This window comes from Panthera onca, chromosome B3 (genome assembly GCF_046562875.1).
Source record: "Panthera onca isolate mPanOnc1 chromosome B3, mPanOnc1 haplotype 2, whole genome shotgun sequence".
NCBI lineage: Eukaryota > Metazoa > Chordata > Mammalia > Carnivora > Felidae > Panthera > Panthera onca.
In genome coordinates, this window is record NC_138344.1 from 85,954,943 (window position 1) to 85,974,294 (window position 19,352).

Consider the following 19,352-nt stretch of genomic DNA (forward strand, 5'->3'; position numbering starts at 1 on the left):
GGCCTTAGAGTTGGTAATATTTCTTAGAACACAAAAATATTAAGCTAAAAGAAAAAGATGATAAATTGGACTTTATTAAAATAAAAATATTTTCCCAGATGACACCATTAACTAAAATGAACAGGCAAGCCACAGACTGGAAGAAAATATTTACAATGCTTATATCTGGCAGAGGACTTGTTTTCAGAATATATTAAGAACTCTTAACCACTGGGGCACCTGGGTGGCTCATTTGGTTGAGCATCCAACTCTTGATTTTGGCTCAGGTCATGCGTGGAATCAAGCCCTGTGTCGGGCTCTGCACTGACAGTGTGGCGCCTGCTTGGAATTCTCTCTCTCCCTCTCTCTTTCTCATTCTTTTTCCCTCTCCTGCGTGTGCATGTATGTGCACATAATCTCTCTCAAAATAAATAAATGAACGTTAAAAAAAATAGAACTCTTACCACTTAGTAATTAGAACAAGTAACTCATTAAGAAAAAATGGGCAAAAGAGTTCAACAGACACTTCACACAAGAAGTTGTATGAATGGGGGCGCCTGGGTGGCGCAGTCGGTTAAGCGTCCGACTTCAGCCAGGTCACGATCTCGCGGTCCGTGAGTTCGAGCCCCGCGTCAGGCTCTGGGCTGATGGCTCGGAGCCTGGAGCCTATTTCCGATTCTGTGTCTCCCTCTCTCTCTGCCCCTCCCCTGTTCATGCTCTGTCTCTCTCTGTCCCAAAAATAAATAAAAAACGTTGGGAAAAAATTTAAAAAAAAAAAAAAAAAAAAAAAAAAAGAAGTTGTATGAATGGCCAATACGCATTTGAAATGATGCATATCATCATTAAACAGGTTATTCAAATTAAAAATCATAGGACATTACTGCATACACAAGAAATGATTAAAATTAAGACTAAAGTAAGTCATGGAAGTAACAGCATGGTGAATATGGTTAACAATACTGTGTTTATATTTGAAAGTTGTGAAGAGAGATCTTAGAAGTTCTCATCACAACAAAAAAAATTTTACAACTGTGTTTGTTGTATGTTAACTAGGCATTGTGATCATTTCATGATATATACAAATATCTAATCATTGTTGTACACCTGAAACTAATATAATTATATATGTCAGTTGTATTAAAAAAAAACTGGTAAGGCAAAACACGTCTGTTTTGTCTTTTCCAGTTTGTACCATACCAGCTACAGTGAACAGTAAAAGATACGTGTGTGTGTGTGTGTGTGTGTGTGTGTGTGTAAATTTACATATTTATATTTATATTTATATTTATATTTATATTTATACTTATACTTATAAAAAGAGTGTCCATACCAAGTTTTAGAATGTGGAGCATCTGGAACTCTCTCTCACCCACGGCTGGTGGATGTGTAAAATGGTACAACCACCTCAGGAAACAATTTGGCTGTTTCTTACAAAGTTAGTATGATCCAGCAGTTCGACTCTGGATATTTATTCAAGACAACTGGGAACCTGTGGCTGCAAAAAGTTTTGTCCTACCACACTTATTACTGTTTTATTCATAATAGGCAACAATTAGAAACAACCCAAATATCCATTAATAGATGAATGGATAAACAAATTGCAGTGTATTCACACAATAAAAAGGAATATTACTGAGCAAAAGAAACAAACTAGTGTTTTATACAACATGAATCTCAATTACGTTAAGTGAAATTTCAGATACAAAAGAGTATTGGCAGGGGCTCAGCTGAGCTGGAGAAAGCTGATTGGCTAGGTGTCACTAGCAGTTAAAAAAGGTAAGCCAAAACAAAATTAATTGTCAAGCCTTTAATCACTTTATGTGGTGGTACATAGCAAGAGACTAAATGGGGAAAGCACTAACTTCCCACTGGCCCATCTTTTCCCATGGAACAATGCACCCATTTGAGGGTGGGGTGGATCAGCACAGACGTGGGGGTCATCTCACAGCCTAGGGAGCCCCAAACAAAAAGCTTCTGTACTTTTATGGACCCAGGTTGAGCAATGGGGGCTTCAGGGGGTAAGAGTAGAGTACAGAGAGGAGGGAGAGAGGGAGGGATTAGGAGTGGAAAAGTACTATTCACTGAGTCAAAGTGGAAGAAAAGTATCCTCCTTCCCCCACCATTTAAGGAGATCTCCTGATGAAGATCTTCCAGATGAATAGACCCCTGCATAGCTAGTAATACAGATGTGCCTAAGAGCCTGGCCAGCCAGGTGGGCTGAGTTCTTGACTACAACTCTCTTCAGAGACTGCAGTGCAATGGTTGTGCAATGTCTGGTGTAGGGAAAGCAACTTCTTCCTGGGAGGCCTGCCAGATGAAGGCTTTGTAATTGCCTGTGGTTGGGTTTGCAAAATCACACATAGGTTTTTGGCTAGAAGCTGGACTTTTCAAGTATACATTGTATAAGCCCATTTATACAAAACTCTGGAAGTAGCATCTAATTTATATAGTAAAGGAACACAGATCAGTGGTTGCCTGGGATTGGGGAGTGGGGTAGATTTATTGCAAAGGGGCATGAGGCAACTTTATAATGGTATTTTTTTGTTATACTATTGCAGACAGTTGTCAAAACTCACCAAATGTGTACTTAAACAGTGGATGCAACTTTATATAATGCAAATGATATATCCCTCTACTTTCATATTTCTATATAACATGCTTATATTGCTGCTTCTGGATCCCCCTTACCTCAGTCTTATTGCAGATTTCATTACTTCCTGAAGCTATCAAAGATAGGCAGAATGTCATCAGTCACGTTATAGGACAGAAAGGCACGCGCGCACACACACACACACACACACACAGGCACGCGCGCACACACACACACACGCGCACACACACACACACACACACACACACACACACCCTAAGTATTCCAAGCAGAAAGGGCCTTATATAGGGAATTAGAGTTTATAAAATTATTCCAAATACTGGAACAGAAGTTAGAGATTATCTGTAGACCATGATTCAGCATCATTATATTACTGTTGGAATCTAGAGGTCAGAAAGCTGATGCTGCTGCCACCACAACTGGCTGTCATACCAGGGGTCTCACACTAGACATTAGACCAGTCCCTGCCACCAGAAACATCCATGTCTGACTTTACATGCTGAAAGCAAACAGGTGTCCTCTGCCTTACTTTCTTCCCATATCTTGCTGGAGTACTACATCTACTTGGTAAAACCTTTGTTTACATTTGGACTACGAGCTGCAAAGAGACTGGAAAATGTAATTTTTAGCTGTTTACGTCTTCCAAATGGAAAGGAAGAGTAAAAGTTGGGAGAACCAATCCAGGTAACTCCTACAAGGAGGTAGGTCTCTGTTGATATGTCTGCCCCTGGTACACCTTCACTTCCTGTTTTTCAACCTTCTTACATAGTTATATTGCAATTATTTAGAAAAATATATAGTATTTACATTATTATGATCATGTAGGTGCTAATCATAACTAATACATCTATATTTTATTTTCCCTTCCCCCTCCCTTGCACAGCTTTTTGCTGTTGTATTTGTTTTGTTGCTTAGTTTTTGTGTATTTTTATTGATTGAACCCCAAACTGTCTTAGTTTTTGAATCACTTCTCAGATGCCTGGAGTTTTCTTTTTTTCTTTCTTTCTTTTTTTTTTTAATAGGCACTTGTACAGTCAAGTTCTTTTTTTTTTAAACGTTTTATTTGTTTTTGAGAGAGGGAAAGAGACAGAGTGCGAGTGGGGAAGGGTCAGAGAGAGAGGGAGACACAGAATCTGAAGCAGGCTCCAGGCTCTGAGCTGTCAGCACAGAGGCTGACACAGGGCTCAAACCCACAAACCACGAGATCATGACCTGAGCTGAAGTCAGATGCTTAACTGTGCCACCCAGACGCTCCTGAAGTTTTCTTAATGCCGTCAGGTTTGAATGATTTCCCTCAATGTCTGGTGTATAGCTGTTATTCCATGATTTCCCTCATCATCATCTTAGGTATTCTTTTTACCTCTCTCCTTAGATAGGACCTCTGTTTTCTAAAACCAGGGTCTACTTCTTTCATGCTTTACTCCCTTGTTTTGGTAGAGCACATTCTCTGCCAGCTTCCTGAGAAAGAATGTAAAGGTGGGTAAAGTATAAAGAAATACTTTTAGAACATTGCTAATCCATATTTTTTTCTATGCTCTGAGTGATATCATATGCTCTTGGCCAGTGAGAAGACTGCAGTTTGTACTATATGCACTCAGCGTTTAAGTGTGGCATTGCATTCTGCCATTTGTTTTGATTTTTAGCAAACAGTTTTGACCAAATAGTAATAGGAGATGTGTAAGTAATAATACTGGACTATAAAAAATGGAGGGGTGCCTGGGTGGCTCAGTTGGTTTAAGTGTCCAACTTCAGCTCAGGTCATGTTCTCACAGTTTGTGAGTTCGAGCCCTGCATCAGGCTCTGTGCTGTCAGCGCAGAGCCTACTTAGGATTCTCTGTCTTCCCCTCCCCCCCACCCCAATAAACAATAAAAAAATAAAATAAAAAATGGAGAAATAGTGTCATGCTGATATTAACAGCAATTATATTGGTGATTCCCTGTGCCTTCATGTAAACGTTGAGGAAACAAGAAAAAGATCAGCAGGCTTAGCATTATTAAACATCTCTTCATATTATGAAGGGTATTAAATGCATCACTCTGATTTGTACCTAACAAAACAATATAGGTGTGCCATAATTTCAGGAATTTGATGAAAATGAAGGATCATTGCCAAAATATGATGCTGGAAATGCATCTCTATAGGAATTAAGAAATGTTGACACTGTGTAAATCTCATTCAAGTTTTCTTTTCCGGGGACACATTCTCTGTACTAATCAGAGTATAATTATTTTGCTTTTCCTTTCTTTTTTCTGTTCGCCCCTTCTCTAACCTTTATTGGACATATGTTAGAACTTTTATCTTCTCTGATTCTTCTTTCTCATATTTCCAACTCTGTTACTCTGTGCTGCATTCCAGGGAATTTCTTCTCCCTTGTCTCCAAATCATCAATTTTCACTTCCAGTGTTTTCTAGTTTTCACTTCATCTGTCATTTCAAGTTCAGTGAACATATTTCTCATTTCTGTGATTTCTGCTAGGCCATTTTTTGTATCTATCCATGCTTATTTAGTAACTGCCTGATCTTCTTTAATAGTTACATTGCTTTATCTGGCAATTTAAAAATCATACCTATTTTGATGATTGATTTCAGATTGCTTAGTTTTCTCTAATTCAAGTGTGAACCCCCACCTCTTTTTTGTATGTCTATAGTATCTTTTTTTACAACAGATTATTTCATATATTTTATAGTTTTGAATGGCTGTGAGCTTATTTTCAGAAGATTTTATCTTGTAAAGGAATCTAGCACATGACCTTTTTTTTCCCTTTTAAACTTCTGGCTGGAATACAGGTTATCAGGTTGTTAAACAGTTTTATGTTAGTTGCTTGGTTTAAGTGCAGATTTGGATTCCTTGTCCCGCCACGGTTAAAGGCTTTTGGTTTTGATCTTGGGTAGTTAACTTTTTCACCTAATTTGGCAGGTGCCTTGTGTCTGGCTAAGATATTGAACAGGTGGTTGGAAATTATCTGATTGCTATTTAAGGATGGTGAAAGTGTAGTTGAACCTCTACTAACTCAATTTGCTCTCAACATTTTCATGGACTGCTTGGCTTCAAGTCCCACTCTGTTATGGTTTGATTTTGACAGGTGAATGTTTACCTTTCTTTTGAGATTTATCTGTGTTTTAAAATATTTATTTAAAAATATTTTAGTCAGTATTTTAAAGTTTGGAATAGTAGCTATCAGGAGGTATTCCAGCAAATGTTTAATTATTTCAATCAGAATGAATTTGAGTTTGCAGTTCCTCAAAATAAAGAATCAAAAAAGAATTAAACTGGGGGAGCCTGGGTGGCTCAGTCATTTAGAGTCTGACTCTTGATTTCCGCTCAGGTCATGATCCCAGGGCTGTGGGATCAAGCCCCGCATGAGGCTCTGTGTTGAGTGTGGAGCCTGGTTGGGGTTTGTCTCTCTCTCTCTCTTTCTCTCTCTCTCTCTCTCTCTCTCTCTCAAATTAAATTAAATTAAATTAAATTTAATTTAATTTAATTTAATTTAATTTAATTTAAAAAAAAGGATTAAATTGGGTGTAGGACCTGACCTGTGACTGTCATTTCACCTTCGATTACAGATATACTTATTTCTTTCACTGATACGAAGTTATTACTTAGTAAAATAATTTTATTGTAAACAGTGTGATGAAGTATAAAATTTACCTAATTTGTTGGTTCAACCATAGACTTAACATGTATTAAAAGGTGACAAGTGTTGAAATTTTGAGACATGGTGTTATAGTCATGATCACTATTTCTGCTTATGATTCTTCTATGTAAGTCATCCTCATTTAAGATCACTATGCCTTTTCAAAGAAATATGACTGTTCTACAAATGGGAAAAATCCTCAGGAATAGAAATAAATGTTCTGTAAATAAAATTAGAGAATATTTCAAATTTATATAGTTATGACTACAGCATATCATAAACTTGGTTACTTACATTGCAAGTCAGTAGCAGTAACTTACTAGGATGTTGCTTCAGGGTGTAGCAGATGGCCTGTAATTAGCTTGGTGAGGAAAATGTTTGCTAAAGGTGACAGAGTGTACCTACCCTGTTTCCCATATGCACTAGGTCATTGGTAACATATTGTCTTAGCTTCAGGAAGTTGTTAGGTTAAGGTCAGGGAGTAATTCCAAAGCATTTTAATATATTATCTATTTTAGCATTTAATATATATTATCAGCTGATATTATTTTCTTTTCAGTTCCTGTATGCTAAGATGAAATTTGTAAGCTTTTCTTCAGATAACATGCAGTATAAATCCATGTGAGGTGTGTGCCTATGTATCTGTGAAAGATGTGCATGCAGTATTTGTTGCATGATACGTGTATATATATATCAGGCATGAGATTGATGGGGTTTTAATAACATTCTTATAGAACATGGAACACTCATTGCTGGTCCTGTGAACGATTATTTAATGGGTTTTGCTAGCAAGTAAATAATGCTGTATATGTCCTTTAATTTTACACTGTGTGTTTTAAACTATCTATTATGGAAAATCCTAAATGTACAAGAGTAGCGAAACAATATGAACCTGTATGTACACATAACAGAGCTTCAACAATTGTCCTTTGTGGTTCATGTTAGTTAATCTTGTTTCATCTTATTCTGCCAGCCTTTATGAATTCGGCTCCCCTAGCCCTCCAATCTCTACCCATCCCTATTCCCTCCACAGGATGATACATATTAGTTTGTATTACATACCTCAACCAGGAGGCTTATAATGTTTGATTGCTGTTTTGTAATACCTTAGATATTTATGGCAGTTTTTGTTTTCTCTTTTTCTTCATAGTTTATAAAAGGTTTTCTTACACAATTAGTAGTGTAAAATATCAAATTATTTATACAGCCATTTTGAGCACAGCCACATCATAGAGCTGCAATTTTCTTGAAAGAAGTAAAGTCCTATGTTTTAAAATGGAAGATCATCAGTGTCTTTTGAAAAATGTCTTTAAAAAATTAAAAGCACACATTGTTTAATGTATTTAATACTTTAAAACACTGTATAATTGTATTACTATTATTTTTTTTATAAATATCTTTAACTCAGTTGATTTGCCATTTAGGAATGTTTTTTAAATGTATTTTCTGAAAAATTTTTAGTGAACATGTACTGATCCTAAGAAACTATATAGTATGATGAAGAAAAGAGATAATGGAATATTTACATATAATTTATGGTTGAAATCGTAATTTTAAATGCAAGAAGAATCAAAGTGTTTATGGAAGGAAATTACTATATATAGGGTGGCTTATATTTTTCTTTTCATACTGTATTTTTATTGTTAACTATGGAATATCTATTTTAGGACCATATTCTTATTACATACTTTTCGCTAATGAAAATATTTATTAAGAATGACTTAAGAAATTACATGAGCTTTTGTAGTTCTTCAGTTAAAGGAGACTGACAGCTGTGATTTCCTAGATATTGAACAAGAAATTAGAGCCTAACATTTATTTTGCTGTTTAAAGATTTTGTTCTAGTAATTATATTTTGCAACCTAGAAGTTGTCTTTAACATTACAGTTTAAAAAGTGAAATGCATAGTTTGCAGGCAGCACTGCCCATTGAGAATGATTAGGTACTGTAATGTTAGCAAATGGCATAAACATTGTATTATACAATGTATGCATTGCTATTAAGTGTTCAAAACAGGAGGGAAAGTATAACTTGTTTTTGGAATATGTTGATTCTCAGCTTCTATTTGTTAATGTCTCAGTAACTATAAACTACAGAGAATTATTAAATAGCTTTTTGATAAAAATCTGTTAGCATTTTGATTCCTGATAATTAATTAAGACCTTATGTGGTTATTTGTACTTTATTTTAGCAAGACAGCTTCTAATAGCTGTTATTTCATTTGATTTCAAGTGGCTGCTCATACCAGTTGTCATTATAGATTGATTTAACTTGCTCTAATACTTTTTTACCTTTGATATGCCAAGAACTTCAATTGGTTGTGTGGAAATGCAAGCCTTTGTGTAAAGGAGTAGGTAATTGCATCAGAACTTGGCACCCACATGAATCTTATGAAAACAGGCTGTTTGTTCCCTAGAGAAACTATTCTATAAGCTGACTTTGTTTTTATATTCTGTCCTGTGCTAGATTAAGTGATTTAGTTTAGTTTGGCCTAGGGCAAAACGTTTCAGGATATTTTAGAAAATCCTGTATCTCATTAGCTCTCTGAAAATAATACTAGTTTTAAAGTTTTGGTTTTTAAAAATTTATCAGAAGGCTATGCAATGCGATTTCCATTTTCAAAGTGTCATTTGTAACTGGCACTAAAAACAGTCACAGTGTTCCAAGTGGTATATTGTTTTACCCTTCAAGTTTTGAAAACATGAAAGCCGTTTATTTTAAACACCAAATATTTATTTCCTCTTAATTTGATGTCCTTCCTTGACCTTCAGTGATGAGTAATTTACCTTTTTGATTAGTAATTTCTTGATTACTAAATATATAACATGAGAACTATGTGTGACAAACATACGGTAGTCATAATATAGAAAAACTTATTTTTATTATAAACCCTTTAATAAATTTTTTTATTACAAACTTCAAAATCCTGAACACTGTGACTTTTATAAATAAATAGTCCCTAACTGAACAAAGAAATGTGATTGTTTTAAGAAATATTTGCATAATTCTTAAGAAACTTATTTATTTTAAACTTTTCCAAAAAATTCCTACCATATATTAATTTAAATTTTCACTGTACTTAAACCAAGCAAGCAAGCAAACAACCATAATAAAGCATAATTATGAAAGAGTAATTAGGCAACAATAATTTTTTTTTCAAAGTTTCAAGGGAATCATAAAGATTATGTCCCTTTTATTCACTTTATATCTCTCAGGTGTAATATGGTTTCCTTCAAAATTTCCTGTTCAGTTCTAAGATTATTAATAAATATTTATTAAGTTAAAAATTGTACATGCACATGGTTAAAACATCAAGTTATGCAGATATAAAATGAAATAAAAATACTTCTTTCTCAGCACGCCTGAGTGGCTCAGTCAGTTAAGCATCCGACTTCGGCTCAGGTCATGATCTCACGGTTTGTGGGTTTGAGCCCCGTATCGGGCTCTGTACTGACAGCTTGGAGCCTGGAACCTGCTTTGGATCTGGGTCTCTCTCTCTCTCTCTCTAGAGGCTCCTTCCCCGCTCATGCTCTGTCTCTCTCTGTCTCAAAAATAAAATAAAAACATTAAAAAAAATACTTCTTTCTCTCATTCCTCCATATATCCACCTCAACTCTTAGGTCCTTTTTTCACAGTAACCACTGGTAATAGTTTCCTGAGTATTCTTGCTTTGCCTATTCAAGCATGTATGCATATGTAAGTATAGTTTTACATTTCTTCTGTTTTTACGTTTATGTTTTGTACTTGCATTGTTTTGGCCAAAGACATATTCTGAGGAGGAAATTTATTTATCTTATTCACCACTGCCTATCTCCTAGAACAGTGTCTGACATATAATATGTAAGTGCTTAACAAATGCTTGTTGAAAGAATCTTCCACACACATGTATGCATTTATAGTATAAACCATACGGATTTGCTTTATGGTTGTACACTTCATATTCTCAGTTTTCTGTTGATGAACATTTATGTTAAGTCTGTATTTCTGCTAGTCATTGATCCATCTATCCATCCATCCTCCTTTCTGTTAAATATATACTGAGTAGTTACTATATGCCAAATACCTTCTAAGAATATAGATGAAGGAGAAGATCCACAGCCCTGCTTGCATGTAATTTACATAGACTTGTAAGTTGGCTGAGATCTATCAAAAACAATGAAATAAAACCTAAACAAATTAAGAAATTTCACGAAGGCAGAAGCATAGGTACTATCCTACTTCAGGTAGGATGGCCAGAAGAAGGAAAGAAAGAAAGAAAGAAAGAAAGAAAGAAAGAGCGAAAAGAAAGTCTGAATGATGAAGAAAATTGTTTCGAGCTTTAGAAAAAAAGACTTCTAGGCAGAAGGACAAGCAAGTATAAAAGCTCTGAGGCAAAAATAACCTTGGTGAGTTCAAGGAACAGAAAGAAATCAAGTATGACTAGAGCGTATTTTCTCTTGCAAATACTGCTTCAGTGAGTGTCTTTGTACATAAAAATACATTTTACATATTTTTCTAAATACTTCTGGTAGTAGAACTGAGGGATGAAATAGTATGTGCATTGTAAGTTTTGATAGCTATGGAGTGGGGCCTCTTTTATCCCTTATCCTTTCTCCTGAAACCTCTTCTTGCTTTTCCTGTCTCTGAAGACCTTGGATTATCTAGAGCTTTGTAGGGAGTGGGCTGTGACATGAGGCACAGTGAGTGAAAGGAATTCTTTTTGGAAAAGAATGTGCCAGGAACTGTGAATGTTTGAGAGACTTTGGTCTAATAAGAAGAAAATCCATCAGTGCAACATATGCATATATGGTATATATTGAGTTATGTGATAAAATATTTGACTCTCCAAAATACAGTGCTCTCCATTAGCCTTTTAATAAAATCTTTTCAATGCAGAAATTAGCAACATTTCTCCACTAAGAAATATAAAATTTGGAGTTTTTTGGTTACGGTTGGATATGAATGAGGCAGTATTACAAAGGATTCCTGGTTTGACACTATTGAATTCAATTTACAAAAATTGTGATTAAATTAAAGATGTATTATGAAAAAAGTGCCATTAACTAAAGTCCATCAAGAACCGTTGCTATAATAAGGCTTTTGCAGAGGAAGATAAGAAGGGTATCTCCTATTTAACAAATCACCCTGAGAATGGGTCTTTTTTTTTTTTTTTTAATGTTTTATTTTTGTTTGAGACAAAGACAGAGCATGATCTGGGGAGGGGCAGAGAGAGAGGGAGACACAGAATCCAAAGCAGGCTTCGGGCTCTGAACTGTCAGCACAGAGCCTGATGCAGAGCTCCAACCCACAAACTGTGAGGTCATGACTTGAGCTGAAGTTGGATGCTTAACCACTGAGCCACCCAGACGCCCTCAGGGCATCTCCTATTTAAAATAAATTTTTAAAAATCCTGGGTATTGTTACATTGGTGAAACCTATTTTTAAATAAAATGCCTCTTTACCTAAAAGGCATTGTTTTAATTTTAAAGGAGAGATGTCAGAGTCACTTATAAATTTTTAGGCAGATTAGAAATTTTAGATTGGTCAAAAAGCAAATTTTGGTTCATGAGGTGTTTTACTGCTGAGTAAACAAGGAGAGTCAAGTCACATTTCAGATGATAGAGATGTTTATTTAAATTTTTTCATTCTTTGTTTTTTTGATAGGGTAAAGGTAGGAAATTTTGGCAGAAGAATGCAGATTCCCATCTACCTAGAGAGAAAAGGGGGTATGCAGTTTCCTTAATTATTATTTATTTTTTATTTTTTTTACATAATAAGACCACTTCCTTTGAGAGTAAAAACAACTTGAAGGAATAAGGTTGGGAATCTGTGATAGAGAAGATCTTAATTTAACAGATGCTAATGTGGTGTGTTCTGTCTGTTATATTAAAGACTTTTTTTTTTTTTTTTTTTTTTTTTGTCTTTTTTAACCTGGGTAATTTTTCCAGCACAACTCATAAACACGTTAGTTGGGAATTGTTTTTATTTTGCTACTTGAACCTGGTAAACATTATTAACGATAAAGCAATTAACTTATATTTCGTCTGTGATATGATAAGTTAGACATGATAAGATGTCTATATAAATCATCCAACTAGTTTTAACATGAATATATAATTTTTGATTGAAACAAGTTCTTGATGTCAAATCTTAAGGTGAGTGTAAGGAAAGGAGTTGGTATTTTATTAGTCTTCTCCTTTGTCCTAAAATTAATAGAAAAATAAAATATGTTGCATGTTTACAGAAATCTTTTCCTTTTACAATATGTAGATATATAAGTTGTAATTATTTGAATCATTAGAACATCTAATTTTTGCTTGACAATATGCAAATGTGCCATTAAATCTGTTTTTTAAGATTTTTCCAGTTTAATGTCTGAATCCAAATTCATAAAGAGTTGGAAAAATGAGATGTCTGAGCTATAGGATTCACAGGGATTTCATATGAAGCCTATTTAATCAGGATAACACTGTTATTAATATTCATAATGTCAGCTGGAACACAAATGACAGACTATGGGGCCTAAAAATTTTACTTGGTGAATTTATTAAAAGTAGCTTAAAAAATTAATGGAATTTAAGTAAAGTTGGTGAATATGAAAATCTTGTGTTAGCAGAAAAAAAAATCTCTATTAGAACTTTCTTTAAGACCATTTTGCATTGATGTCTTTTGACAGATTTCATTGGTACTTAAAGAAGAGAGATGCATGAATGGTCATTTAAGAGGATTTAAACACATTGGCACATTAATTTTTACATGAATAATAAGTACTTTCCAAAAGCAATTAACTTACAGTGTACAAGATATGAATTGAAAAATAAGACTGTGACATCAAGGGCAAAGCAAATGTGCTGTACATTTTAAACTTAGTGGCAAGACTTTTTAATATTTTGGTTTATTCTATTTTTATAGTTAGGATATGACTTAGAATTTGGTTATTTTAATGCCTTTGAAAGCATATCAGAAGAGCAATAATGTTTCCTCCCTCCACAAAAATATTGGTAGTGTTAAACATTATCCACTGCGAGTATTGTTTGCACTTGTTGGAGAATTAAGCATTTGTTGTGCTATTGGTAATATTTGAGAATATTTGAGAATCTCAATTTAATTTTATAGGTAGTCAAAGGGATGATTCTCATTGGGTTTAGTGATTCAAATACATATGTGTTAACACAGATTTATTGATTATAGTATAACTTAAATGTATAACAAATAAGCTTCTTATAGATAGTGTGAGAAGTTTAGTTAAGAACCATCTGAGTAGTATACAAGTCAATTTGTTCTGAATTTTAGCCTAAGGAAGTAAAAAGTTGGGAATGGTATTAAGTAAAATCAGAATGCATTTTACTTTGTATCACTTGTTACTTTTTATGTTTTCAAATGTGTTTATAATGATATTACACCATTTTATTTTTATTATTGAAGTTCATTAAAAACAGTTAGCTATAGACCATCACGTACAGTTATAATAATACAGTATTTTGTTTTATATTTTTTCAGAGATTATTTTTCATGCAAATTCTAGTACATAAAAAAGTACATAAAAAAGCATGATTTAGTTACTATCTGTAACAGTTCACTTAGGGTTTAATGATGAGAGAATATAGGCAGTGGCCTGGCAGTCCAGACAGGTACTAGAAGTTTCACTTGTAGTGTGTCAGTGTTATATGTGAATGATTTTGTTTCATTAGATGTATAGAAATTGCCTAGTATGTTTTGGGACTCAGAGCTTGATTAGAAAAAGCATGAATGACCAGAGTGTGTAGAAATGATCACAGTATAAGTTATAAGTTAATTTTTTGTATAAGGAATGAAATCAAATTGATATATTGGATATTACTATTTTTTCTAGTAGGTTTTTAAAAGTTAGGTTTTGGGTAGGTGGGTTTTTTTTTTGTTTTGTTTTGTTTTTGGCTGTGAGATATTCACTTACATGCCCAGGAGAGGGCAGCATTTTACTATATCAGGCTCATAAAAGAATTAGCCCTGCTTAGACTGTCAATGTTTCTTGTAATTACTCCCAGTATATTTGTTGCTTGCTTATGAATTAACTTGCATTTATGGAACTAAATCATTTCAATCATTTAATTACACCTGAGGAGCTGAACTATAATTGCTTGCTTCCAACTAGGATCTGATATGGCTTGAGCAGTATTAATTTGGTGTTTACTTTTCTGAGTGCTAAAAGCATTAAAATGATTGTGCAATGGGATTACATTTTACTAATTGCTGGCATTCATTAGCTGGGTAAATGATGAGGAAGAGTGACTGTATATTGCAGAGGGATAAAATTATGGTTTTAAATAGTATATTACTAAGCACATTAAGGCCTGTAAGACATGTTTTAAAATACTCCAGAGGTTATTAAAGACTGTATTTTCTACATGTCTTGCTATATGAATCTCTTATTAAAAGACTGCAATTATTATTAACCTTTTTGGGCAATATGTAGGGAAATGGCTTCATTGACTGGGACATATTTCTTTGATATTAATAACTTCCTATATTTTCAGCTAATCCAAAAGTAAATGAGGAACTTAGAAAAAGATTGCCAACTCCAGATCAACATATTTAGAGAAAATTGGAAAAGGAGAAGCTTACGACAGCTTTATTTGAGGACTTTTTAAAGAACGCAGAATTCTAGCTGTGAGGTAAATCTAATTTTATTCTCCTTAAAAGCATGCCAAAAAACAAAAAAAAAACATGCGTAGCTTTTGTCATGTTTACTGTAAAAACAAATGCAAGACACAAATATCAATTGTTCAAGTTAATGATAGTCTATGTTTTAAAAAAAATTGAATAGTATTCTTAAATTACTTTTATAAGTATAAAATGTTTTATATGAAAATACACATTGTAAATTTAAACTAATACATTTGAAATTTTTGGTGTAAAGTTTATGACAAATAGAGTAAAAATTTTATTTTTCTTAAATTGATGGAATTAGAAAAGTCTTAAGTTAAATAAATTAAATGATTTTCTAACCAAAGGAGCAAGAATGTCTAGAAGCTTAACCTGAACTGTATTTACTAAAATGTAAGTGTGAAAGAAAGGACCTTTTTCTTAGAAAAAAAGATTTAATTTCACCTGTTGAAATATACACTTAATAGTCCCATTATAAATGTTTTAGAAAACCATTTATCCTGTAAATTCTCTGTTAAACAAAGGTAAGGTTTAGGTGTGTTCCGATATATTGTTTTAAGTTTATTTATCTAGAGTTGGCTTTATTTTAGCTTCAAATCTTGGAGCAAAAACCAGAGACATTGCCAGAGCAAACAAGAATAGAAGTACAAATGGAGGACTGGTCAAAAGGTAAGGACTTTTAAGGTATTAATACCAAACCCCAGGTGTTGTGCTAGTTCAAGGCACTGAATGAAGTGTGTTTGTTCTAACCAGTATATTAGACGGAGGCAGACAAGCACACATGCACGCGCACACATACAAAGAAGGAGGCACTCACAATGAGACCCACATCCTGCAAAAGAGACACAAAGAAAGACACACAGAAAAAGAGAAACACATGGAGGAGGAGATACTGAGAGAGAAGGAAGAAAACAGCAGGGAGAGAGGAAGAAACATATGCACAAAGTGATCAAGAGAGGAGATTGAGAGAATGACTGGGAGAGATGCATACTGAGAGCCACACTCAGAGAAAGAAACACAAACAAAGAGAGACACAGACACAGGGAGGGAGATACTGAACTCAGAGAGGGAGGCACAGACACGCATGTTGGAAGCACATACACAGAGAAAGACACACGTGTGTAGGATACACACAAAAAGAGACCTACACACATAGATGCACAGAGGAAGATACCAGAGACCAGCAGTGAGAAAGAGACAGAGACATACAGTGAGAGAGACAGGGTAAAGAGAGACACACTGAAGGAGATAGAGGCATAGACATACACAGACACACACAAAAAGACACACAGTGAAAGAGAGATAGAAAATATATACATAGAGAGACATATTTGTGGAGAGAGACACATGAATATAGAGAAACAGACCAAGGCACATACAGGTAAAGGAGACAGGTCCACACCAAAAGATGCACTCAGAAAAAGACACCTGCAGAGAGATGGGGTCAGAGAGTGCCAAAGATAAAGAAACAGAGACATGTATAGATGTGCAGATGGATACAGAGAAAGACATTCCCAGGCAGAGACAGAGAGAGACATGAAAACAGAATTCGAGACAGGGAGAGAGAAAAAGATCCACAGGCAAAGGAAGAGAACAGTCAGAGACAGAAACACAGTTAAAAAGGGACACAGACTGAGAGATAGCCTGAAAAACACAGAGAGACGATAGATAGGCAGGCAGACACGTAGGTAGGTAGGTGGACAGGCAGGCAGGGGACATCTGTCTATAGAGCAAAATACAGACAGCCATAAAGAGAGAAGTTTAAAAAATATTAGGTTTTTAATTGAAGTATCTTATAGTAAAATGTCGCAAATCTGAAATCCCTGAGAAACGAATCATTCTGAATATAGTGTTGCATATTGTTGAAGGCTTAAGTCTGTATGTACATTATTTTTTATTTCCTCTAAATTGTGTAGTTAAAAAAAATGAGATTATTCCCAAAATATTGCACACTTCTCTCCCTTTTTTGGTGCCCTCTACCTCAACCGGGTTCTTCTTTTACCATATATTGACCATACTATCACCTTTTTCAAAAGGATAAAGGCCATTTTGGGGAAAGTTTATAGTTTTAGTGAATGGGTTTTGTGACACTTCATTTTGGTCCATTCTCTTTATATTCAAGTTTGTGATAAGATTGTACTGGTGTGAAGCTGGGAACTAATTTGTTGTAGTTGTTTTTATTCATTTATGATAAACAAGAAACATTCTTCTTTTCAAGAGCTCAAAGCAGTTTTACTCAATTTATGTGCAATAATAAGAAAAGAGGAAGTAAATAATGATGCCCCTGTTACTTATGTTCCCTATTCAGAGGTCACATTGCTGTGGAAGTCATGTTGTTCAAATTATACATGAAAGGATCTCTAAGGAGCCAAAGGAATTATTTTTAAAATATCTAAAGATCTAGAGGCTGTGGAGGAAATACTTCTCATAAGTGTAGAATAACCAGGAAAGAAGTTCAGGAAGGGAGCTGCTGAAGCTCTAGGACACTTAAAGAAAGGAAGGTTTTAGGACTAAAGACATAGATGCATAAAGAGTTTGCAGAAGGCACAGACTACAATAGACGTGACTGAAACATCATTAAGAAAATTTGCATTTTTACGGGCTTTTTTTTTTTTACATCAGAAATAGGAAAGACATTCCTTTATATAAAGGGCCTGTTAATGAAACATTACTTAAGAAATAAAGTTAAATAGATCAATGTAATATCTTTTGATTTTTGTGATAAGTGATATGTTTAAACAGTAAAATCTCACATGGTCATTGCCCTGATATCAGGGTTCACAGGATTTATCGTAAAGCACTAATTGCTTCAAAGCTCTGTCTTACAGTAGTGTTCATAGTCTGGGTGGGTAATTAGTTATTTTATACATTATTTTACTTATTTTTTTAAGAAATTGAACTACATAAAAACTTGTATTACACACACATGCCTTTGTGTCACCTTACAAATTTTATTATAAGGAGTGCTGAAGTGTCTAAGCCTTTTCCTAGATTTATCGTAGAAACATTGCTGAAATATTTGAAGTTAGAGTTGATGAGGTATATAAATTTAACAGATGTAACAACTTACTTTTTTTGGTTTTGTTATTATTGACAGTTTAGAAAATGTAAAGCTATAGGGGGTAGGTAGGATGAGTGAAGGTATCTACAAAATATTTCCAGGTTTGAGTAGTTACAAACACAACTCTAAATGAATGAAATTTTAAGTGTGAGTGAATGAAAGTGTTGCCAGGTGAACATTTATAACATCTTCTGGCTTCTTAAGAAGTAAATGATGTCTTGCCCTTTTGTGAAATTTTGTTTTTTAGGGCTTTTCTTTTTTCTGCTTTTTCAGAAAAAAAAATGCAGTGTTATAATCAAAGGATGTATGTACGGTCAGGCCCCCCCAGAATGAGTTGCTATGTGATTGGTTGCTTAGCCCTTTTTAGCATTTACTAACTATTTACTTATCTATGTAAGAAAAAAGACATGCGGGTTAGAAGTCTCTGGTGAGTAATTTTTTGGAATAGTTTGATACATTTCTGGATATTTCTTATTAAATTTGGTGCCTTTTATTAAGTTAGCTGAAACATGGTTTAGTTGTTTATTTATAGTGCACAATAGTCCACTGAAAATAGTTTACATATTTATGAACAAACATATGTGCCATAAACTTATATACCTACAATAATGTAAGTAAAGTGACGTCTGAATGCCATTTAAATTCAGAATATTGTGAAACTTATTCAAATTTAGAACCTTTAGGGGTCAGTGTTCCCTAAGAAAGGTTAAAAAAGGTTACTGTGCTTACCCAAATTAAATATTAAGTCTATATTTTAAATATTTCTTACCAATTGAAGGTTAGAAATGGTAAGAATCATGCAGTTTGAAGAAGCTTCAGACAAAAACCATTCAATTTTATGAGTTTCTTCAATATGATTTTTAGGTTTACTATTTTAGGGAATTATATTTAATATGTATTTTATACAGAATAGTTATTTTCACTTACATATTATCTCAATTTAAATAAGACTCATGTGTTTTTAAACTATTTTAAGCTTACAGAGTGAACCTGATTCTAAATCATTGTATGCATTTAAAACTTGAGATGAAAAACCACTGCTAGAACTGTTTTGGGTCCCTTGATATTGCAGTTTATGGGAAATTAGTAAATTTTTTTAAAAACCTTATCTTGTGAATTTAAGTGAAAGCAACTATCCTCTTTGTTTTAGAAGTAGACTAGCAATTATCTTTTATAACCATGATTCTGCTGGTTTTTCTGCTAAGCAAAAATAAATAACTAAAACCTAGGAAAAGGTAACTTGTCTATGGTTTGTTAGTTTCTTATAGAGTCAGAATACTGTGTATATCTAGTTGGTATTTGGGACCTGTGTGCCACCATCACTCTCTTTTATTATTGCTTCATCTATCTTTGTCATTTCACAAAGCATGTATTCTTTTCACCTTTTGTCCATCTGTTGTTCTGTAATTAAATTACATCTAAAACTATTACGTGATTTGCAAGC

The 19,352-nt window shown here is 34.0% G+C and overlaps 1 protein-coding gene across 3 annotated transcripts in view; it reads left to right on the plus strand.

The window, feature by feature from the left end:
• The window catches only part of MIPOL1 (mirror-image polydactyly 1), a 306,029-nt gene that overhangs the window by 34,795 nt on the left and 251,882 nt on the right, over nt 1–19,352 (plus strand). For 2 of the 3 annotated variants that reach the window (XM_060619573.3, XM_078448315.2), the window contains exons 2-3: nt 14,718–14,855; nt 15,438–15,516. In XM_060619573.3, the coding sequence (XP_060475556.1) occupies nt 15,498–15,516 (19 nt within the window). In that variant the 5' untranslated portion in view covers nt 14,718–14,855; nt 15,438–15,497. Of the gene's footprint in view, nt 1–11,875; nt 11,931–14,717; nt 14,856–15,437; nt 15,517–19,352 lie in introns of those variants that run through there. The other variant, XM_060619574.3, reaches the window with a different exon arrangement.